Below are 23952 nucleotides of genomic sequence, written 5' to 3' on the forward strand. Positions count from 1 at the left end.
ATGTATTGGAGGATAATGTTGACTGATTATACATGTATTGGAGGATAATGTTGACTGATTATACATGTATTGGAGGATAATGTTGACTGATTATACATGTATTGGAGGATAATGTTGACTGATTATACATGTATTGGAGGATAATGTTGACTGATTATACATGTATTGGAGGATAATGTTGACTGATTATACATGTATTGGAGGATAATGTTGACTGATTATACATGTATTGGAGGATAATGTTGACTGATTATACATGTATTGGAGGATAATGTTGACTGATTATACATGTATTGGAGGATAATGTTGACTGATTATACATGTATTGGAGGATAATGTTGACTGATTATACATGTATTGGAGGATAATGTTGACTGATTATACATGTATTGGAGGATAATGTTGACTGATTATACATGTATTGGAGGATAATGTTGACTGATTATACATGTATTGGAGGATAATGTTGACTGATTATACATGTATTGGAGGATAATGTTGACTGATNCACTGATTAGGCATGTATCGGAAGATAATGTTCACTGATTAGGCATGTATCGGAGGAGCTGCGGATATTGAAGACAATGCTGGAAATGATTTCCGTTCAAGAGAAAGTAGAAAGCAACAGGAAACTGAATCAAGAAAAGGAAAACAAAAAACTCTAAAATCTAAAATAAAAATATATGAATATTGCTTATTCTTGCAAGTTGCAAATTCTTGACTCAGTGTGGATCTAGAATGAATGAAACTACATCACATATGAACATTCTTTCTGAAGCCGTCATCATGGTAAAAATATAATTAATATGCTCCTAAACTGTGACCATCTAGAAAAATAATCCAAAATTTCGTGGTTCTTTTTTTCATTGATTAAATTTGTATTTTTGGGAAACCTACGACTCTTATCTTATTTTGCTACTGTTAAGGATATGAATGAACTATTGGAGAAAAGTAAAGGAAACTTTGATTTCATCCTTCCTCTCTACTCCTGGTATCTTACTGAATACAGGAACCGTCTTCTCACTTAAACTCTTCAGACCTTCTTATCAAAGGAACCATAGACGATATTTCAAGTGACCCTCTGTATATTGATTGGCATGTCCAATTTACAACGGTACCCTTTTAAACCTTTCTCTTTTTAAGGATTAATGAGAAATCTTTTTTTTTATTTTCAATTGTGTTTTCTTTACAAAGATGACTTAAGCATTTATGCTAAAAAGATAATGAAAAGAAATATGTCAGAATTATACACGTTTTAAGATAGAAAATACTGATACTTATTCATTGTTCCTCAGAGGTTTTAAGTTCAGGTACCCTCGTAAATCGGGTATGCCACTCTTTAAACTTGAATTTACTTCTGAGTCCCTTTAAAGTAAATGTTGAAGTAAGATGCACAGCTTCTCGACTGTTTGGCTGGAACATTAATATATAATTGCATTTACATTGTCCGTTTTTTTAGTTTTTTTGGTCTGCATACATTTTATGTCTAAACGGCTGAACCCATTGAGTGAACATGTTCCTAAGGATTGTTTTGAGTTGAAATAACGATTAATAAATATCTATTTTTTTACATGCTTGGGAACTCAAGATTGCAAGAAAAATACACTTTCTCTTTAAAACTCAACTCACCCTCTTAGACTTATAAACCCGATCTTAAAACACGTCCTACGTCCATGGTTCTACCGAGTTCCCAAATCAAAATTTGATGCGAATTGGTCCAGGGGTTCCTGAGCAATGATCTGACATACAAACAAACAGAAATTATACGATATATATATGGATATATATGGATATGGATATTGAACACTCGTCCGACTAACGTTAAGAATTTGAAGTTAATTCTATAAATATTGACGCAAAGCGCCCCGGAAACCTTTTAATCATATTTAATTCAAAACAATTTGAGTCTGAGATAGACAATGATGGTTTTAGGGATGTTGAGGGTTGTGTGAAGCTGTTAACTTGGTATACCAAACAGAATCCAACCTCACTCAGGTGCACATAAATTTAGATCTTTGGTCCATCCTAGAATAGAATCCATTCTTACTCAGGTATACACAAGCATAGCTCTTTGGTTCAGCCTAAAATAGAATTCATTCTTACTCAGGTATACACAAGCATAGCTCTTTGGTCCAGCCTAAAATAGAATTCATTCTTACTTAAGTATACAAAGACATAGTTTTTGGATCCATCCTAGAATATAATCTATTCTTACTCAAGTATACAAAGACATAGCTCTTGGATCCATCCTAAAATAGAATCCATTCTTACTCAAGTATACACAAGCATAGCTCTTTGGTTCAGCCTAAAATAGAATTCATTCTTACTTAAGAAAAGGTCAGCAAACCGATTTCGTGAACATTACCCCGGGAAAATAATTGTAAAAATGAACTTAAATTTACATAAAATATACACCTTTGTCCGATCAAAGATGAATGAAATATCCTTATTATGTTTGTTAATTGTTAACTGTTCAGGGCTCATGAAACCCTTGTAGCGTTTCTCAAGGATCAGCAATGTGAGGAAGAAACTATACTGAGTGCTCTAGGAAACATTATTGTATTAAACACTTCAATGATATGGTTTCTTTTAAATGCACAGGATGAGACAGTAAAAAAAGACTTGAAACCGTTTTTTATTTGAATTAAGTCTTCGTCCTTGAATGTTGCCTTTAAATGGCTAATTTAAATGTTTTAGCAAAGAAAGAAAGAAGTTTATAGTTGCAAGGAATCATGGATATTAGGAAACAGAAAGCATAAATTCTGCACTCTCGTCTCTACAGTCTCATCCTTTGTGTATATCCCTGAACATTGTAATGGCAGGTCATCTCAGTTTTGAATTGTGGGGTGTTTAAATTGGATGTCCTATATAAAATACAGCATATATTATTTTATATTTTTTAAAACTTGAAAGGAGGTAATTTTTAAACAAATAAAAAAATTATTTCAATTGAACAAACCGTGACCATCCGACCTACAAATGGTGACCATACTTCCTACATTTAATTTGATTTTTTTGGTTCGTTTTGGTTTGGTTTGTTTTGGTTTGGTATGTTTTGTTTTGTTTTGGTCCGGTTTGGTTTGGTTTGTTTTATTTTGGTTTGGTTTGGTTCGTTTTGGTTTGGTTTGTGTTTGTTTTGGTTTGTTTTGGTTTGTTTTGGTTTGTTTTGGTTTTTTTTGGTTTGTTTTGGCTTGTTTTGGTTTGTGTTGGTTTGTGTTGGTTTGGTTTGTTTTTGTTTGCTTTGGTTTGTTTTGGTTTGCTTTGGTTTGTTTTGGTTTGTTTTGGTTTTTTTGGTTTGCTTTGGTTTGTTTTGAATTGTGTTGGTTTGTTTTGGTTTGTGTTGGTTTGATTTGTTTTGGTTTGTTTTGGTTTGTGTTGGTTTGTTTGTGTTGGTTTGATTTTTTTGGGTTTTTTTGGTTTGTTTTGGTTTGGGTTTGTTTTGGTTTGGGTTTGTTTGGGTTTGTTTTGGTTTGTTTTGGTTTGTTTTGGTTTGTTTTGGTTTGTGTTGGTTTGTTTTGGTTTGGTTTGTTTTGGTTTGTGTTGGTTTGATTTGATTTGGTTTGTTTTGGTTTGTTTTGTTTTGCTTTGGTTTGTTTTGGTTTGTGTTGTTTTGGTTTGTTTTGGTTTGTTTTGGTTAGTGTTGGTTTGTGTCGGTTTGTGTTGGTTTGTTTTGGTTTGTTTTGGTTTGTTTTGGTTTGTGTTGGTTTGTGTTGGTTTGATTTGTTTTGGTTTTTTTGGTTTTTTTTGGTTTTTTTGGTTTGTGTTGGTTTGTTTTGGTTTGGTATGTTTTGTTTTGTTTTGGTTCGGTTTGGTTTGGTTTGGTTTTTTTGGTTTGGTTTGGTTTGGTTTGGGTGTTTGTTTTGGTTTGTTTTGGTTTGTTTTGGTTTGTGTTGGTTTGATTTGTTTTGGTTTGCTTTGGTTTGTTTTGGTTTGTTTTGGTTTGTTTTGGTTTTTTTTGGTTTGGTTTGTTTTGGTTTGTGTTGGTTTGTTTCGGTTTGTGTTGGTTTGATTTGTTTTGGTTTGTTTTGGTTTGTTTTGGTTTGTGTTGGTTTGATTTGTTTTGATTGGTTTTGGTTTGTTTTGGTTTTTTTTGGTTTGCTTTGGTTTGTTTTGGTTTGTGTTGGTTTGTTTCGGTTTGTGTTGGTTTGATTTGTTTTGGTTTGTTTTGGTTTGTTTTGGTTTGTTTTGGTTTGTTTTGGTTTGTGTTGGTTTGATTTGTTTTGGTTTTTTTGGTTTTTTTGTTTTTTTTTGGTTTGTGTTGGTTTGTTTTGTTTTGGTTTGTTTTGGTTTGTTTTGGTTTGTTTTGGTTTTTTTGGTTTGTTTTGGTTTGTTTTGGTTTGGTGTAAACATACATATTATGTCAGAGAGTGGTAGCTCAGAGTTTCCTCATGAACAATTTGTTGTTCAATATTGTCAGGTAAATAAAGAAAATGTGCGTCCTCATCATACATACAGGATCTAAGTTGTGTATCTACATTATACATACAGGATCTACGTTGTGCGTCCCCATCATACATACAGGATCTAAGTTGTGCGTCCACATCATACGTACAGGATCTAAGTTGTGCGTCCACATCATACATACTGGATCTAAGTTGTGCGTCTTCATCATACGTACATGATCTAAGTTGTGCGTCCACATCATACATACAGGATCTAAGTTGTGCGTCTTCATCATAATACAGGATCTAAGTTGTGCGTCCACATCATACAAACAGGATCTAAGTTGTGTGTCTACATTATACATACAGGATCTAAGTTGTGCGTCCCCATCATACATACAGGATCAAAGTTGTGCGTCTACATCATACATACAGAATCTAATTTGTGCGTCCACATCATACATACAGGATCTAAGTTGTGCGTCCCCATCATACATACAGGATATAAGTTGTGCGTCCACATCATACATACTGGATCTAAGTTGTGCGTCTACATCATACATACAGTATCTAAGTTGTGCGTCCCCATCATACATACTGGATCTAAGTTGTGCGTCAACATAATGCAGAAAGGGTCTAAGATGTGCATCCACAACTATAGGATCATTTCTTTCTGTCAGGTAAACAAAGAAAATGTGCGTCCTCATCATACATACAGGATCTAAGTTGTGCGTCCTCATCATACATACAAGATCTAAGTTGTGCGTCCCTGTCAAACATACATGATCTAAGTTGTGCGTCTACGTTATACATACAGGATACAAGTTGTGCGTCCACATCATACTTACAGGATCTAAGTTTTTGCGTCCAAGTCAAAAAATACATGATCTAAGTTGTGCGTCTACATTATACATACAGGATCTAAGTTGTGCGTCCACATCATACATACAGGATCAAAGTTCTGCGTCCACGTCATACATACTGGATCTAAGTTGTGCGTCTACATCATACATACAGGATCTAAGTTATGCGTCCACATAATGCATAAAGAATCTAAGATGTGCGTCTACATCATACATACAGGATATAAGTTGTGCGTCCCTATCATACATACAGGATCTAAGTTGTGTGTCTACATCATACATACAGGATCTAAGTTATGCTTCCACATCATACATACAGGATCTAAGTTGTGCTTCCACATCATACATACAGGATCTAAGTTGTGCGTTCACGTCACACATACAGGATCTAAGTTGTGCGTCTACATCATACATACAGGATCTAAGTTGTGCGTCTACATTATACATACAGGATCTAAGTTGTGCGTCTACATCATACATAAAGGATCTAAGTTGTGCGTCTACATCATACATAAAGGATCTAAGTTGTGCGTTAACATAATGCATAAAGGGTCTAATATGTGCATCCACAACAATAGGATCATTTCTATTTCTATGTGGCTCCATAATCTCTGTTCTGGATGAACATTCTGTGAAATCAGATATATATTCTAGGCCCTATTACGGAAAGATGAGAACCTAGATGAGAGTTTAGGAAGTAATGACGATGAATCATTACCAACTGCCACTGGAGGTTTAGACCATGCTGGGATTGTAGAGAAAATAGGTAGAACTTGAACAACAAACCTCTTAACCTTAAATGAACTAAAAGATTAAAAATAATAAATTATATTTTTGATTCATAGTTTTGCATTGTTACCCCTAGACAAGTAACATAGAAGACTCTTTTAGATTTATACAATAATTATAAAAGGATTGGATTTCAGTGTAATTTTTGCATTTTGATTCAAACCTCCCCATTTCCCAGTTATTATATTATAAAAAATTCTATTTATAAATTAGCAGCTTAGAATATTCATTGCTAAATCTAAGGCCTTTTCAATGGTTTTAGATTTGAAATAGTTGATGATATTTAACTGTTTAGTTGGGTTCCTGGATTTGAAGGAGAATATGACTAATATAGAAGCCTGGGATCTTCTTGTGAATTCAGTTCTCCAGGTTGTACAAACCTTGAATCAACCGGATACAGTTCTAGATATATTTAACACCAGGTACAGTGGTCAACATAAAATATGGGAAAACACTGACGACTTTTAGGGTGGAAATACTTTTGAAACATATCATATCATTTAAAAAATAATTTTCGATAGTCTGGGGAGCGAGAAAAAATAATCCGACATCAAAGAGCAAAATAATTTCAACTTTTTTTAAACGTTTACCCAAAAATATTTGTTTTCCCAACTCAGCGAATAAAACCCTAATAAAACACATCTGACTTCTGCACCCCCGTAAAACTAATTTTAAGATACAATTAATGTTTGTTTGTTTGAAAACATCAGTAAATATGTGCTCTTAAAATTGATTTAAGATCGTCTCTAAAATCCACTTTATTTTGACGACTCTGTGTAAATATCTATTTTTGCTAAATCAAATGTTTAAATTTCTGCATCATTTTTGTCTAAATATTTGTTTTTGAATCGTTCAAAGAAATTGATAATTTCTCTCAAACTCGTATTTTGTAATCCATATATCTTTGTAACCTAATGGTTTAAATTGGGAACCTTTTCTATTATGAACTTTGACTTTTTGATTTAGCAAAATTAATTGTTAGAAATATCTAAATTGACAAATATTTTTTTGTGTCGTTATTTTAATATTAAATATGATTATATGATGGTGTTTGTTAAGGTTGAACTGGTGGTTTGATCAGTCCTGTGAAGATCTGATCAACTGCCCAACCCATCTCCTAGGACGTAAACTGGTCCTGCTTAACCTACTCTTCGGAGAGAAGGGATATATCACATTAATCTTAATTTGGTTTTAGATCTTGTATGCCTAGTAGCCTACAACATAATTCTTTTTTTGAAGACTTTTTGATAAGAAAAAGAAAAAGTTTTAGTTATATACAACAAAAAAAAGTTTGATTTCGTCGCTCTTAGTTTTAAATAAAAAATGGAAACGTTACGAGGTCGCAAAGTAACTGTTCTGCAAATTTAAGTTCTACCTTATGATAGATTATTGTCATGTGATTTTTTTTTTGAAAACTTTGTTAAACATAAAAATTAAATCATTCATAACATTTAAAAAAAAGTTTTAATATATAAAGCAGAGGTATATTTTTGTTAAATATCCTGGTGATTAGAATAAATACTCAGACCTGGTGAAAGCTTGCCTACAGGAACATTTTGGAAATTTTAATTAAAAAATAAAGATAATTTTTACCAATTAGAGCAGGTTCAAATTATTGGGTCGGTTTTAGTAAAAATTGAGATGTTTTAACATGAAGTACAAAATATTTAGCGATATTGGGCCTATTGGTATTTTTTAAACCTAACTCTCCAAATGCCTGAATGTTTGGGAAATTTCTCGGTTTCCCAAATTCATTTCAAAATTTGAGGTTGAAAAATTTCAAGCTTCTGAAAATTTCCCTAATGTTTGGAAAAGCTCCCAAATGTTTGGGATTTCGGGAAATTTCAGATTTTTTCAATTTTTTTATACAACTGGTCATTTTTTGTTGTAAACTTGGTTGATTTCACCACCTAAATTTGTAAAAGTTTTTAAGAGGCTGGTCAGTATGGTCCTGCCCCTAAAATTCAATGGAAGCAACCCTGAGTTTAAAATAATTACCTAAAATCGAAATGTTATGAACTAGGAGAGGTTGGAGGGTGGAGACAGAACTGTAAATTCCGTCCTGGCGGAGAGTAAACTATACCAGAGAACCAGAACCGAACCTATCATTGTTCTCAATCCAACTGAGACTGATGATCATCAAGGTATTTAAGTAGTACTATTGTACAATGTGTGTACACTTGACAGTTTACAGCCGTGTGCTTGTAATGTAAAGACACAAATATTTTATTAGGGACATTTTTTTAAAATTTACTGATTTTTAACCAAATGATGAATTTTCATGCTGAAACTTCATGGACCTTTCAGAGTTAAGAAAGTGGGGTGGGATGGTAAAAGTGTGTAACCAGTTCTCATTAGATCACTGAAGTTAAGCAAACTTTCCACTGACCAGCACCCAGCACCTCACACAAAAGATATTGGAGAAAAGTGAAACCTTACATTCGTGGTCCCTGGAAGTGACCCTTAAAATGTGTGGTCCCTAGATGTGACATCTATAGGGTGGTGCCCGGAAGTAAACCTACTTATACGCGAGGTTCCTTGCGGGAAAAATGGCTCCTCAACTTTGAAAGGAAGCATCTCTCCATCTGATGAACAAGATAGGCCCCTCTTCAATATCAACTGCTGGATACCAACCCCCAGCAGCAGCACAAAGGCACTTTTTCAGACGTTGGAAAAAACAAACTAATGTAATTTGTATAGGTGGATCTGTTTCAACCAGTCATGATGTTTTTTACTCATCTGGAAGCAATAGAAAATTTGATAAATATTGTGTTTCCAGGTGTTTCATGGCAAAGCACTGGCTCATTTAAAACTTAATTTTTACAAAATTATTTGTATATTATATTTTTTTTTTTTCTAAATATATATTTTGAATTTTGGTTTTTCTCCGATTATATATTCCATATGAAGTATGAGACACGTAAAACCTAGGATGATCATTTTAGGTACTTTTAAACTGTTTGAGAAGAAGTTTCTCTGCCTGAGTCTTTTGATCCTAAACTTACTAGTTTCTTAATTCAAATTAGAGCTAGGATGTATATGTATAGTATTCACCCGTCTACAAGCCGATGATGAAAATTATTTCTAGGGCTGACTACAAAAGTAGATCTAAAATCAATTCACAATAGTTAATTATATTCAAATATTAAGTAAATTAGTTGTACACTTGCTCCTGTATACATCCTATATCATACAATAAATAAAAAAAAATGAATTTATTAAAAAAAAAATTTTCTCTTTTTTCAACAGTTAAATTTTTGTTTTGAGTTCAATTTTTTTCGCCTGTTGTTGATATTTTCCCCCTTGGATCCGGATCCGTGGATCTGTATATTTTTGTGGATACGGATCCAGGAAGCCAAAATGTCGCGGATTTAGGGGATCTGGATCCTAAGCACTGTTCAATACATGAGTTAGGATAAGGGTATGATCGAAAGAATTAAGTCTGGTAACCAAAGCGATACTTATAGGCCATTCAGATTATGTTTAAATAGAGCTGTAAAGCATTTTTCATAATTCAAAGTATATGCATTGTGTCTGTAGGTTGGGTAGAGGATGAGTGGAGCAGAGTTGAGATTATCCGTAAAGAAAGTGAGTATCTCTCGAGATCAGAATGGATCAGGACGGTTGAATCTAGCTCCGAGGGGAGAGAATACTCCAACCTGGACACATGGTTGAAGAAGAGAAAAGAATATATTCATCTTGTCTCTCCAATATATTTAAAGTAAGATTTAAATTTAATAAAACAATGAGGGTATAAGAAGCACTAAAAATATACAAATTTCACAATAAAAAATAATTACTGAACAGTTTTCGTTTTATTGAATCCACCAATTAAATCTTAAAAGGGGATGGTGGAGATGTCCTATTTGATGAAGGGGGGGAGGGCCCTGCCTTCATTTTTGGTTCAAATCTCCAATTTTTGGCTGCACACCTAATAAGTGACCTATTTTCCTTAAATGTTGACACTTATGATCTCGAATGACCTCAAATGACTTTTAATGACCTTAACAATTAGAAATTGTTTCAAATAGGACATCTCCACCATCCCCTTTCGACTCCTTACTTCAATTTAGTTAAACTCATTTTGTCAAACGAAATGCCTACTTACCTGAATTTGAGTCGTTTATTGTATTGAAAGGGGTAAAAGGTCAATATTGGATGATTAATCTATTTTACGTTATGTGACATAAATTGATTACAATTGAATTCATAATTAATTTATGGTTTGTCCTTTACTTTCTTTTTACGAACACTGTTTATCTAAAGAAAAGTCCCTTTTTAGAACTCTAACTTTATCTAACGAACTCTAACTTTATCTAACGAACACTTCCTTAATTTAATGAGCACTCCCTTAATAACACCCTTTATCTAACGAACACACCTTTTATTTAACGAACACTCCCATTATCTGACGATGTTCAGGAATTTTCTGTACATGTCTCGAGCAGATCAGCAGAAACTTATTGCCAAATATGTACAGGAGACCTACAGCTCACAAACTAAGGTATCATTTATCAGTTTATTTATCAAAAGTTTAAAATAAACAATGAAGTTTTTACCAAAAAGCATCCATCCTCCCTTATTCTTTGCGTTTGGCCTCTATTTTCCGGATACTTGTTTAGACTGAATCCCTATCGTTTTCTTTGGCGTTTAATTCCCTGCATATTTAAAGAAAAACTATGTTTTATTGTTTACTTAAAGGAGCAATATAGTCTTTTATTTTTATAAATAAAAAACCTTTTTAACTTGTTTTGTATTAATAGATGTTGTTGTTCAATTCAGCCTAAAGGAAAATATAAATGAATGCTCTATTGTGTTCATTATTTTATGATTAATAAAAATTTAAGTTTTGTGTCAAATACAACCTTAAACTACTATGCAAATAAATCATTTCAAAGGCTTACAGGGGGCTGAAAACAGTTGTAGGCTATCTATCTAAGCCGCCATCGTGATTTTTTTTCTGTTTAAGATTATTACTGCAAAAAGTATTTTATTTTGTTTAATTTCAGGAGACATCAAAGAAAGGTTCCAGTATTCAGAAACCTGAAATAATTCTCTACCCTCACAGGCATTTTTTAGAATTAATGAGAAATTCAGTTAAATTTCTATTTTTTTAAAGGGATTAACGAATCTGTTTTTTTATTAGACAAACCGATTTGTTTATTTTGATTCTGAATGAAAAGTTTTATTTTCATTGCTTCATTCATTTGTATTAACCTTTACCCTTTACACCTTCATCATAATATTTAGATTTTTCTAATTTAAAGGGTCTGTAAACGTAAGATCAAGTCACCCTTCACTTAACAAGTGGCATTTCCGATGCATAACAGTACCCTTACAAGTTTTGTTTGATCAAATGTAGTTAGTTAGATTATATTGAAGCCACTATTCAATCAACAGATCGTAATTTGTAAAGAGTTTTGGGTCGTTATTTAAACCTCATCCTTTGTGGGTAAAACTGTTTGTTGGGTAAAACTGAACTAAGTAGGTAAACAAATGTCCCTTATTTTTTAGATTTATTCCCTTGATAACGAGGATACTGCAGCGGAACCTGGTGGAGAAGAAGGTTTTATCCTTGATACTGGTCGAGGAGAAGGTGGAGCTACTCAACCAGGAGAGAAGGTTACAACTTAAATCTAAACCACAGTCAGATCTATTTAGTAAAACGAAATTTAAGCAATTTCTCATGTGTTTTTGGGTTCGTTAAAAATCAAACAGTTTTGCCAGTGGCTTTAAAATCAATTCACAAAGTGAATTTGGTCTGTGTACGATACACTCCACTATTGCTGTGTTTCGTGTTTATTGGAATTTTTAAATGATAATTTGAGTCTAGAAGTCGTCCTATTCAACAGTTGTATGGGAGCCACTGAAAAATTACCCTTCTACGCTCCTCATTCATATATCAGGGAAATTAAAAATTCTTTTTTAGGGTTAGAGCTTTCTTCCAAACACCGCTGAACAGGAATAGCATTTTATATCTTTGAATTATTTCTTCTGTTTACAACGTATATTTGCATATTCTAGCTAAAATTGAGATCATGTCCCTTGAATGCTATATTCTCCATAGAATGAAGAAATTCATAGATTGGAGCAGGGTTGATTACGTATTAGCTCTAGACCCTCCCTCTGACATCAACCTGGGGTCGGAAATTAAAACCATATTCCTCCGACGGCTGAAATCTGTGATAAACACTAAACTCAATCCCAGGTTAGTTTGTTTCTTCATGATTCAAATCCTCTTTTCAATGTACTCCAAAGTTGTTTGTACTCTAAAAACTAATTTTAATAAATTTCTCAAATGAATATTCTATTCCCTTTTAGAATGGTGGATATCGAGATAAATACTTGATCCTCTCTTTTTGCTAATATCAAGACTAATTTAGTCTTCAGATTAATTTCTAGAGATTAGAGATGCGCTCTTTAACTTTTGAAAAACCGGTTTTTAATTTTTGCGCATTTCTGGTGTTGATGGTGTCATATCAATTGATTGAACGAACGTAAGTTGTGGATCAATGTTTTTTAAGACTAACGTTCAAAATGGCTATAGTCCTCAAATTTGATAAAATATGTTTTTAATAAGTTCATATTAACATGATAAAATTTGTATTGGTTTAAATGCTCTAAAAGCCGGCTTGTGAACAGCTGACTTTAGTTCAATCGGACATAGCATCGTATCTGTAATTGTTATCAAACGTAACTTTTATACAGTAGGGATATCCAAAAAAGAGGATTAAGAAGAAAATCAAAAGTTTGCGCATTGGATATCCCATTCTAAAGTTTTTGGCTCTGATTGTGTAAAACTTTGATATTTAATAATAATAATAATAATAGTAATAAACTAATTGATCTTACAGATATTATAGTTTTAAATATATAAGATCTACGACATTGGGTCGCAAAGATATAAGAAATAGAAAATCAGAGTTTGTGACAGTGTTCCTTCACAAATCAATGTCCAGACTAAAGTATGAACACATTGTATCTCTTTTAGGTTGGGTGTCCAGATTGCATTAGACGAGATCAAATCCAAAGTGGGCAGTTCAAACCAGGAGAAAAAGAACTCGCAATTTAACAACTGGATAAAATATGCAGAATTTCTTCAAGAAAATTTATGATTTCAGATAAAAAATGGAGGGTGGTCCAGCAAAAGGAGGTCCTAAAAAGTTGATCTATGTTGGAGGATTAGCTGAGGAGGTTGATACAAAAGTATTAAACGCTGCATTTGTCCCATTTGGAGATATCGTAGAGGTAGACATTAGACAACTTTTAAAATTAAAGAAATTAACTAAATATGCTTAATTACTCCACTAACGCGTTGACCAGAAGTAGAATTTTTATTTGATCGCTAATCAACAAAGCCTTTACTCGAAACTAGTGACCACAAGCGAATATGTATTTACTTAATCCTTTAAAAATAGCTGACCCATATTTTATTAATCTCATTAGCTGAGAGGCTATTTTTGTGGCTTTTGATTGGTTATTCATTGCAGACGAGCTTTTAACTTTATTCGACTTAAAAATTATGTTTCTAGGTGAATATGCCGATAGATTATGAGTCTGAGAAGCATCGAGGATTCGCATTTATCGAGTTCGAACTCCCGGAGGACGCACAGGTGGGTTGATTCATGCAGAAGTTATGAAAATAAGATTCATTAATAAATTATATTGAAAACATTATTCTTAGAGGGAGATACCGGCTAGGTATGGTAGTTGAGCTGAAAGTGCAGTATTGTAGAGAACAACCTTAGGATGCATTTGATATCAATAAGAATTTTTACGGTGTACAATTTTTAAGTAAGAGCGTAAAGTAGTTTGTAAATGTGATATTTCACTAGATGTTTTACAATTACTCAATAACCCGGACCAAACATGTAAAAAATATTTTAAATTGCTGTTTAGAAACATATTTCTTAAAAGAAATTATCGATGAAAGCTATAGACTTTATTTACCATTGGTATAAAATTAATCCTAACGTTTTTCTCTTCAATTCTGCACTTTCAGATCAACTATCATGTCTAGCCGGTCTCTCCCTTTAAGTGTACGATTTTCTTTATGACAATTAGTTAGTAACAAGTAGAGATATTAATCATTTTAAAGTTCTATTTTAGAGAAAAGGTTCGCTTTGTACAAGAATTAAAATAATTATCTCTTTCAGGCCGCCATTGACAACATGAATGACAGTGAAATGTTCGGGCGTACACTGCGCGTAAACCTTGCCAAGCCAATGAAGATCAAAGAAGGAAGTACGCGTCCTGTCTGGGCCAGCGACGAGTGGCTCCAAAACTACGCTGGAGCATCGCTCACGCCGGACGGAGCCACCGGAGCAGGAACAGAAATCGCTGGTCTTACGCCGGCAACAGACGGGACAAAGAAGCGTGGGGCGGAGGGTGAAGACGAAGGACCGGAGAGCAAGAAGAGAAGAAATCCACAGGTGTACTTTGATATCAAGATCGGAGACAAGATGATGGGACGTGTTATCATTCTTCTCAGAGCAGACGTGGTTCCAAAAACCGCGGAGAATTTCCGAGTTCTCTGTACTAATGAGAAAGGGTTCGGATATCAAGGTTCTATATTCCACAGAGTTATTCCAGGTTTCATGATCCAGGTAATTTATCTAACTAAAGTTTGGCTAATGTTGGACATATTTTAGAAGAAAAAAATTTAAACAAAACGTCCATTAGAAAACAAGATTATTTTAAATAGAATTCAGATCTGGTTTTTATGCTTCCTTAACCAACGTTATTTGTTTTACAGGGTGGAGATTTCACCAACCACAATGGAACCGGCGGAAGATCTATTTACGGAGCTAAATTTGCCGATGAAAACTTCCAGTTGACCCACACGGGCCCTGGAACCCTTAGTATGGCAAATTCTGGACCCGGGACCAACGGCAGCCAGTTTTTCATTACAACGGCAAAAACGGACTGGTTGGACAAGAAGCACGTGGTATTCGGGAATGTGATTTCCGGTTACAGTGTTGTAGAAAAGATAGAGGTAAAAAATGTTGAAAACAAAACTATGCAATTAAAAATAATGAAGAACAAACAAATACAGATAACTGGAATGTAGAGGTAATCTTAACTCAAATTATAGGATTGACAACGGTATTCTTTACACCTTTGTATAATCAAGAATAAATTAAATATGTTTTTACTTTCGAAAATCGATTATTTTCAGTTACGGTTTTTATAAAAGAGTAATTTTTGGATTTCTGCAAAAGAAACTATGGAGGAAATTGTCAGAATTATACACTTTTATATTCTAATGACGACGATAATCTCGACATTATTGAGCAGAGCAAGTTTAAAGAGATTCACTCTTTTTAAATAGAGGAGACTGTCCCTTTAAAATCAACTTTTTGTTTAGAAATTCGGAACGAAATCTGGTAAACCGACTGAGAAAGTGATGATTGCTAGTTGTGGAGAACTAACAGACAAGCACATCATGTCACAGCGGGAACTGCTGAAGATGACAACCTACAGGGAGGGGCAGGGGGAGAAGTTAGTTTAGCTGTGTAACCGTGTGTACCTGGAGTATAAAATACATAATATGATTATTTCAGAGAAGATGAGTTCCGTTTCCGACTTCCTGAAGGACCTTCCGTCCAGAAACAAGGAGAACTTTACCAGACTAAACCCAGACAGTCACCATAGGTAATGGGTATTTTATTAATCAACATCAATTTTCATCCTAGGTTATTTTGGATGAAGCATTGATTTCTACTTTATGATGGTTGACTATACTGAACTGTGCTGTACTGTACTGTACTGTACTGTACTGTACTGTACTGTACTGTACTGTACTGTACTGTACTGTACTGAACTGTACTGTACTGTACTGTACTGTACTGTACTGCACTGTATCTGTGGCTGTCTGTATTCTGTGACTGCATCTGTGGCCTTGACTGTACTGAAACTGTACTGAAACTGTACTGAAACTGTACTGAAACTGTACTGAAACTGTACTGAAACTGTACTGAAACTGAACTGAAACCGTACTGTAACTGTACTAAAACTGTACTGAAACTACACTGAAACTGTATTGTGCTGTTCTACACTGTAACTGTATTGTAACTGTACTGTAATTGTTTTTTACTAGGGGTACAACTGGAAAGAAGAGTACATATCTTACAACTAAGGATGATCCTCCAGAGCAAATAATTGTAACTGAGCGAACCAACATTCTTCTCAGGTAGTTTTTTATTATTAAAAGGGGACAACCCCCCCCCCCCTACCCCAGCTCAATTAGTATTTCCACGACCTGCGGTATTGCGCAAAGCGTAATTTCAAGTGAACGCCCATGCAAAGATGGCAGTGCACGATTTACAACTGTACCCTTGGAACCTTAATCTGATAGAAAATGTGGAAGAAAACTGTCGTTCTTCTGAATCTAGAAGTGTTTCTTTTTGTGAGTTTCTCCATTGTTTCTTATAAATAAGGAATGCGCATTGCGCAAGTCACTTTTGCAAAGAAACCTCAATTGAAAATAAATTAATCTTTGTGAAGAAACAATCTCAAGAACTGACGAGGGTCAACCCAGACCGAAAAATATTTTCAATAAATGTGGAACTAACATCTACTTTTTTTCTCTACAGAGGTTTGGTCCATCACCATCACCGAAATTTAAATGAAAATAAACAATTTAAAGAAACTAAAACATTGATATCTAATTTATGCTTGATCAGGAAAAACTTTCAAGGGTACAGTTGTAAATCGGGCATTGCCATCTTTGCATGGAGGGGTACTTGAATCTACGCTTACAGTCTCTTTAAACCAATGCACCTTCTATATTTATTTGTATGATACTTCAGTCGTTTTATCTAATCTAACTTTATCTTCCTCAGCATAAAAATAATATTAATAATAATAATAACGTGTATTGCTAAATATTGCTTAAACTTGCATAATTGCCTTAAAACAAGCATACATATTCATTTTCAATGTTATAACTGAATTATATTTCCTTCTATTTAGCAAAAGTATATAGCTGTTTGAATGCTTTATCCTCATTACCTTCTTTTGCCCTTGATGCTTCACCCTTCATATTCCTCTTGGTTTCTATATAAGCATAAGTTTAAGTTACCCTCCATGCAAAGATGGCAATGCCCAATTTGTATCTAATAAAAAAAAATATGAAAGATGCCGTCGTTTTTCTGACTCGAAAAGTCCCTTATTTCTGTTAATTTCTCCATTGTTTTTTTTTTTTTGCGCAAGTCACTTTCGCAGAGAAATTGCAAAGTTTTCAAGGGCACTGTATTAAATCGGGCATTGTCATCTTTACATGAAGGTTCACTTGAAATTACGCTTACAGTCCCTTTAACTCTCCAGGTTCTTGCATCAGCAGTGGGATAAGAAAACTAATTCAACCAAGAAACGAGTTGGCGAGGAAATACAGGTTTAATAGTTTTAACAAATTTTTAACAGCTGTTTGGTTTGTTCGTTGTTTGTTCTCAATAATAGTCCGCAAGTCACCCAGTTTTTGTTGCGAGTCAACGATTAGGAAATGTTCCCTTCAATCATTTATTCAAAGTTTTAAAAATTCACGCGCGAAAAAAAAATAGGAAAATCTACCAAAAAGTTATGTATTATTATTGTTTTATACTTTACAAACTAAGGAAAAAGTGATTATCATAGATATTTAATGAAGGACCCCTTTGCTTATGTAATTTATCAAATAATATGTAGAAGCATTAAAAAATAAATGATTTGTAATCCAAAAAATTACACACAGTCGTATAAGTTATGTATTATAACCTAAATATTAATAAATGTAGGGGTGTGGGAAATACTATACTTTTATATTCATTTTATTCCACTTTTTCTAAACAATTTGACCTAAAACTTTGTCTAATATGCGGGTGAGGGGTAAATTAATAACAACTGGATGCTTTTTCTCGGGTTTTTTTTTGCTTTCTCCCTTATTCAATAATTTATTTATCTATTTTTTCATAAATTTTAGTTTTACATTTTGCACCCCTAACATCATGTCTATTGGGGAAAGGGTCAAGTAAATTATTTTTTTGAAATGTATTATTTTCACATTTATCAGTAAAAAAAACAATTTGTAAAAATTACTCTGTATTTAAGGACGAGGTTCCGGAAAAAAGAGCAAAGATTGAACCTGGAGCTTCAGAACCAACTACTCCGGGTCCTAGTCGAACCAGAACAGATTCTTCACGTTCAGCTGGATCCTTACGGGGTTCCTCTCAAAGCTCGTTACCTGCTGGTCCTCCCCCTCCTTACGATATTACACGGCTGACACGCCTCCTATAGAATCTCACTATCACCGCTGTTCTGCATTTTTAATTTGTTTTATACAGAATATTTTTGATTCATTAGTTCCGAGCCTGGCAAAACATTTCAAGTATTTAACATTGTGAAATCTTCCATTTTTGCTGAACAGTAAAATATTAGTACAGAAATATAAATTTTTTCTTGAATAATTGTTTTTGTTATATTAGAGTGTAAAGACTAAAGAGTATGTATATCCTAGATACATAAGAATAGATTGTTTATGCAGACTATAAAGCTAAAAATTGTACAACCCCTTGTACATCATGAACTCTTCATACATAAAGGTCAATTAATACGTTTTACTTCTCGGGGTCAGTCTGTAGAAAACTAATTTTAACTGTGCAGTACATTTGTACGGAGCATAAACAATTCTTGCAACAACTCTTTTTGTTCATTTATATTTCGGTGATTGTGATGGACCAAACCTCTGTAGAGTAAAAAAAGTAGATGTTAGTTCCACAATATTGAAAATATATTTCGGTCTGGGTTGAACTTCGTCAGTTCTTGAGATTGTTTCTGTCATGAAGATTAAAAACAAACTGATAGAACAGAACGGATAGTATAGATGCATCGAATTATGTTTTTATTCCAAGTTCTGTATGGACGCAGCTAGTACAGGGTGTTCGAACAATCATGGGAATTAAGTAACGAATTCGATATCGTCTTTTGAAATAATTCTTTGATTTAGAATAGTGATACCTAGTACCTACTGAGAAAGCTTTAATCCGTAATATTTTCGTCTGCTATGTTTACAATTAGAATGTTTGTTTTGACTGCATACGGTTGTACTTATTAAAACAAGAAAATTACAGACAGACATAATATTACGGCTTTTGAATTTAGGTATTACAAATTACAATGCTAATTCATAAGAAAGACGATATCGAATTCGTCACCGAATTCCCATGTTTATTTGGACAACCTGTACATTGATATTTTCAATTTCAGCTGAAACACTCCGGTATGGTGAAGATACAGGGTGTCCCACGAAAAATGACAATAGGAAGACGACTTGAAAGTCGTCTTTGGTATTTGAATTTATTTGTGACATTTAGTCTTCTATCTACTTTAACATGTATGATTCTTGAAACAATTATTACATAATTCTCCTAGTCCTGGCATTTCCAAAAAGTGGTCTGCGTTTTTTGTGCTTTCAATATTACCGGAGATATAAAGAGTTTGGTTCAGATTTCAATTTTGTTAAATAAAAGCAAAATTGTCGAAATCTGAACGAAATTCTTCATATCTCGGGCAATATTGAAAGCACAAGAAAGGCAGACCACATTTTGGAAATGGCAGGACAAGGGAAATTTTGTGATTATTATCTCTAGAAATTTACTTCTAAAATTAGATTGACAAATAAACGCAGCAAATTATATCAAAAATCAAGACGACACTCAAGTCGGCCTGCATACTGTCATGTTTCGTGGGACACCCTGTAACATACAGAGCGTTCCATATCACATTAGATTATCTCCAAGCTTTAACGTCAAAATACGCACATATCACTCCAAAAAAATATTATTCTTAAAGAATTTTTTGAATGGTTCATTCTTTTTAGATTGCCTGATTGGTTCCAAAAATTGCAATTTAGAGCTATAAACTGTTGGATGTAAATATAAATTACCATTTAACAGTTTTTGGAGAATCGTAATATACAAAGCGTCCTATATTATATTCGATTATCTCTAAGCTTTAACGCCAAAATAAACATATAATATTCGAAAAACATAGCATTTCCTGCAAGCAAATTTTTATATTAGTCTTATTCAATTTTTTAAATTGATTTATTCTTCTTAAAATTTCTGAAGAGTCCCGGAAATTGTAATTTAGACCCATTGACGATCTAATATGATATAGGACACTCTGTAAAGCTGTATTTCTGCCCTCTTTATCACTGATCACTCGATGCACAAATATAAAATGTCTAATTTACATTCCCTTGCCACCTAATATTGGTATTTTGTCAGATCAACTGATCAAATTTTGACATATTTACGCTTTAACCTATAGGGTTGCAAAGATTGAGTTTGAGAAGAGTTATCAGTATCTTTAAAGGGATTGTAGGCGTATTTTTAAGTGACTCTTCATGCCAAGATGGTTCTGCTCGATTCACAACGGTTCCCTGAAAAGCTTTGTCTGATTAAGCATGAATTAGATATCAATGTTTATAATTTTCAAAATATAGTGACTTGCGTAGTTCTACTGATACAAAACACACTGAAATTATCAGAAATAAACCTTTTAAAACCTAGAAAAAAGGCAAAATCTTGCACACAACCAAAGATAATATATATATAGATACGCTGGCAGGTAGAAATTTTGAGGTCTTGAGAAAAAGTGCAATCCGCACCATCTCTGTCGTACGCATGGCATTTTATCCTCTGGATTGTTGCTAATTTATCACTTTGTTTATGCGTCATAACACAAAATGCGTACTATAGTATCAACAATGTATACTGCATATTGTACTTAATGAAACAATTACGCTTACTGCAGTCTCTTTAAAAAAAGGCACTTTTTATAATTTTTATGCCATTATTACATTTGTTGGATTAAGGCAAGAGATCCCTTTTTGCTGGCCAGAAAAACAAAATAGGTTTGTATAGAAGAAATTATTATATTGTGTCCCATAAAAGAGATATTGACAGTTTTTGTAGTATTTCATTAATCCTATTAAATATACTGTCATTGTAATTATATGTAACCCTATTTTCAAAGAGGGTCATCCCGTTTTTTAGACAAAATTGATATTTTCAGTATTTAGTTGTTAAAAAAGGGATGTTTAATGTTGAGACCAATTAGGATTTATTTTAAAATACATACAAAATTATTGATGCCTCCCGCAAATAGAAGTGCAAAACGATGATATCTTCCACATTATTGATCAGATTAAGGTTACTGTTGTGCATTTTTGGGACTCCCTCTTTTTGTTGGCTGTGATGAAAATAAGCCTGATGGGATTGAGAAGTTTTTCCAATATCTATTTATTTATTTATTTATTTATTTTCTTGGTCAGTTTTTGTTAGGTTTCGGGTTTTGTCGATTGTAGCACAGTTTTTTTTTCAATCTATATATAAATTTGGCTTGTCTGTCTGTTTTGGTGTTTGGGTGTCTGTTTGTTTGTTTGTATCCAATAAAAATTTTAAAAAAATGTGTTTTAAAGGTTTTTAATTTTGTAAAAAAAATTAAATTCTCGAAAATCCGCGAATTTTTTTTTAAAAATCTGCAAAATTTTGTTCTTCTTTGCTTTAAAATGTAAAAAAACAACATGTTCACAATTTGAATAGAAGATGGGCGCGAAGCGCCCTAAAAGCCTAGTTTATTCAAAAACTAGTAATTATGTTTGGTTATGCTTGGCTACAATTTAATGCTGAGAGAGTTTTTTTTAGACTTTTAATCTACAGGAACTTATTTCTTGTCTTAAACTCTAATTTTATAATCCTCATATCTTTTTAACCTGATGTCGCAACCTTAAATATTTAAAACTATGCTCGGAATGTACTTTCAGGATCTGTTTTGATTTTGCCGGCAAAAATATTAAACATTTTTGTTTTATGTTATAGAGCCAACTTATATGGCCGGTGAAAAAGATCTGCTATTCAGTGTTTCATTGGACTATTTATAATCATAACTTGAGTCTATACAGTAGTCTTCCTAGTTCACAGGTTTATGGGTTCTTGATAAGATTATTTATCATTTTATAAACTTTTATAAAATATCTGTTTACGGGAGAATCTTCCAATTCCTGGGATTGTAGAGGGTTGGGGAAATAAATCCTGTATGAAGGGAAGGGGAGGATTTGTAAAGGATTGAAGGATTTGATCCGACATTAATCTGTGGTTAGATACATAGATAAATATATGTAAAAAGTATGTATTAGACAAATATGGGGATTTACACAAAAACATATATTTTGGTTTTATTGACTAAATTGATAATATCTCCGGTAATGTCGTCGTCGTATATATCAATTAAATGTGAGTGTGACGAATTTCTATTTCAAATTTGTTCCTACAAAGTTGTTAATCAGCAGGATGCATATAAATATGGAAACAAAGAGAAGCTGTCAATTAACAGATTCCCATATTGTTTAACATTAAATTTGTAATTTGAAAAAAACTAATTATAGAAAAGTCGTCTTCATTGCATTGACACAATCGTCGATTACTGTAGTGTAATGAAAGCACAAAAAAGAGGTAGACCATGTTGAAACCTGGAAAATCTATATTTAAACTTTGCTTGTCTGTTTGTTTGTTTGTATCCGATAAACGGCTGAACCGATCGGGCCCAAATTTTGTGTGGGACCTCACATGACCCCAAGGAAGGTTTATGGATGATCAAAATTAAAAAAAATTGCCTCCAACAAATTATTCAATTTTCATTAAATTTTGAAAATCCACGAAATTTATTTTTAAAATCCGCGAAATTTTATTGTTTTTGTTTTACAATGTATAAAACGAGAAAATGTTCACAATTGAAATAGAAGATGGGCGCAAAGTGCAATGAAAGCCTAGTTTGTTATATTTTCAAAACTGGAGAGATGATTCAAGTTAAACACTAGAATCTGTGAGTAATCGTTTTGTTTCTTTTTTGAGGGTGTTTAAAAGGTTTAAAAGGTTTAAAGGTTCCACAAAAACCTGAGAAGTTTTACAAAATACAGAATCGTTTATTCAAAATTTTTACCTTGATAAAAAATATATGCAAAAATAAAACGATAGTTTTTTCTTTGTATTTTCTCTTCGGATGAAAATATTGCAAAGTTTAATAAAAGTAAACTATAACAGAATACAGTTATTTAATGTTATATGAAACGAACCTAAGGCCGAATTTAAAGAGTTTGAGCCGCGGCTTAAATTTGAGACGCGGCTCAAATATGATTGGTTCCACTAAATTTGAATTCAATATATCAAGATTTAAGCCAGCGCGCAATTGAAACCGGTTTTTGGCAGATTTGAGACGCGGCTCAAATTCATTAAATTCGGACTCTGAACGATTAACAACCATGAGTGCAGTGAACCTCTTGAAGGGACTTTCGTTGAAATTTCAACTAGCCCTCAATTAAACAGAGATCCACAATAATACCCTTTAAATATCTATATAATGAATACTATGTAAAGATATAGGGTTAGTTTGCCCCGCGGGATCGCCATATTCTAAAAGATTCTGGTCGTCTTTACAATCTCATCCTTTGTGGGTGAACCTGTATATATACTTTGATTGTCTTTTGTTTGTTTGTTTAATTGTGTGTTTGTTGGTATGTAGTATTATAATATTGTAGTATTGTATCTCCAAGCTAAATTAGCTATTCCCCCTCCAGGTTGGGTTAAGGGGAAATTTCTCCCCAAAAATTTTAAACTGGGTCTGCTTAAATACAAGAACATAATGCAAAAGGTAAACAAACATTAACTTAAACAAAAAGTGTGTATTTTAAAATGTTTTTAGTAAATCCTATTCCTTGTGTATAGTTGTGTAGTATTAGGTTGTGTAAAAATATGCGAATAATTTCTATTAGTTTAGATAGTTTAGGCCTGGTTAGTTTTAACAGATTTGAATCCAACAGAACCGACATATCTATCTATCTTTAAACTCTGCTGGATCATATCCGCTTAAAACCTATCTAA

The 23952-nt window shown here is 33.2% G+C and overlaps 3 protein-coding genes across 3 annotated transcripts in view; all 3 read left to right on the forward strand.

Annotated features, from left to right (window-relative positions):
* The window catches only part of LOC111697213 (uncharacterized), a 27474-nt gene extending 14318 nt beyond the window's left edge, over positions 1-13156 (forward strand). The window contains exons 11-28 of the mRNA XM_023467120.1: positions 551-628; positions 738-789; positions 927-1009; positions 1933-1995; positions 2478-2548; positions 4365-4417; positions 5900-6011; positions 6330-6456; positions 7094-7196; positions 7548-7583; positions 8058-8178; positions 9575-9755; positions 10457-10538; positions 11044-11102; positions 11549-11656; positions 11964-11996; positions 12102-12242; positions 13026-13156. Coding sequence (XP_023322888.1) covers positions 551-628; positions 738-789; positions 927-1009; positions 1933-1995; positions 2478-2548; positions 4365-4417; positions 5900-6011; positions 6330-6456; positions 7094-7196; positions 7548-7583; positions 8058-8178; positions 9575-9755; positions 10457-10538; positions 11044-11102; positions 11549-11656; positions 11964-11996; positions 12102-12242; positions 13026-13149 — 1627 coding nt within the window. The 3' untranslated portion in view covers positions 13150-13156. The remainder of the gene's footprint in view (positions 1-550; positions 629-737; positions 790-926; positions 1010-1932; positions 1996-2477; positions 2549-4364; positions 4418-5899; positions 6012-6329; positions 6457-7093; positions 7197-7547; positions 7584-8057; positions 8179-9574; positions 9756-10456; positions 10539-11043; positions 11103-11548; positions 11657-11963; positions 11997-12101; positions 12243-13025) is intronic.
* LOC111697216 (peptidyl-prolyl cis-trans isomerase E-like) lies at positions 13155-15598 on the forward strand. Its single transcript, XM_023467123.1, has 5 exons — positions 13155-13282; positions 13567-13647; positions 14191-14640; positions 14790-15029; positions 15402-15598. Exons 1-5 carry the CDS (start codon positions 13163-13165, stop codon positions 15543-15545), a joined length of 1035 nt encoding a protein of 344 aa, XP_023322891.1. The 5' UTR covers positions 13155-13162; the 3' UTR covers positions 15546-15598.
* Positions 15578-18474, forward strand: LOC111697220 (DET1- and DDB1-associated protein 1-like). The gene is made up of 4 exons (XM_023467129.1): positions 15578-15688; positions 16134-16226; positions 17363-17429; positions 18122-18474. Exons 1-4 carry the CDS (start codon positions 15585-15587, stop codon positions 18305-18307), a joined length of 450 nt encoding a protein of 149 aa, XP_023322897.1. The 5' UTR covers positions 15578-15584; the 3' UTR covers positions 18308-18474.
* The last annotated feature ends 5478 nt before the right edge of the window (positions 18475-23952 follow it).

This window comes from Eurytemora carolleeae, unplaced genomic scaffold (genome assembly GCF_000591075.1).
Source record: "Eurytemora carolleeae unplaced genomic scaffold, Eaff_2.0 scaffold139, whole genome shotgun sequence".
NCBI classification, from domain to species: domain Eukaryota; kingdom Metazoa; phylum Arthropoda; class Copepoda; order Calanoida; family Temoridae; genus Eurytemora; species Eurytemora carolleeae.

Bases quoted from the DNA above. Each gene is read 5' to 3' on its own strand.
- LOC111697216 (XM_023467123.1), top strand. From the start codon at position 13,163: ATGGAGGGTGGTCCAGCAAAAGGAGGTCCTAAAAAGTTGATCTATGTT. The intron at 13,648-14,190 runs GTGGGTTGATTC...TATCTCTTTCAG, and splicing joins AACTCCCGGAGGACGCACAG to GCCGCCATTGACAACATGAA. The intron at 14,641-14,789 runs GTAATTTATCTA...TTTGTTTTACAG, and splicing joins TTCCAGGTTTCATGATCCAG to GGTGGAGATTTCACCAACCA.
- LOC111697220 (XM_023467129.1), top strand. From the start codon at position 15,585: ATGATTATTTCAGAGAAGATGAGTTCCGTTTCCGACTTCCTGAAGGAC. The intron at 16,227-17,362 runs GTAGTTTTTTAT...TTAACTCTCCAG, and splicing joins CGAACCAACATTCTTCTCAG to GTTCTTGCATCAGCAGTGGG. The intron at 17,430-18,121 runs GTTTAATAGTTT...TCTGTATTTAAG, and splicing joins GAGTTGGCGAGGAAATACAG to GACGAGGTTCCGGAAAAAAG.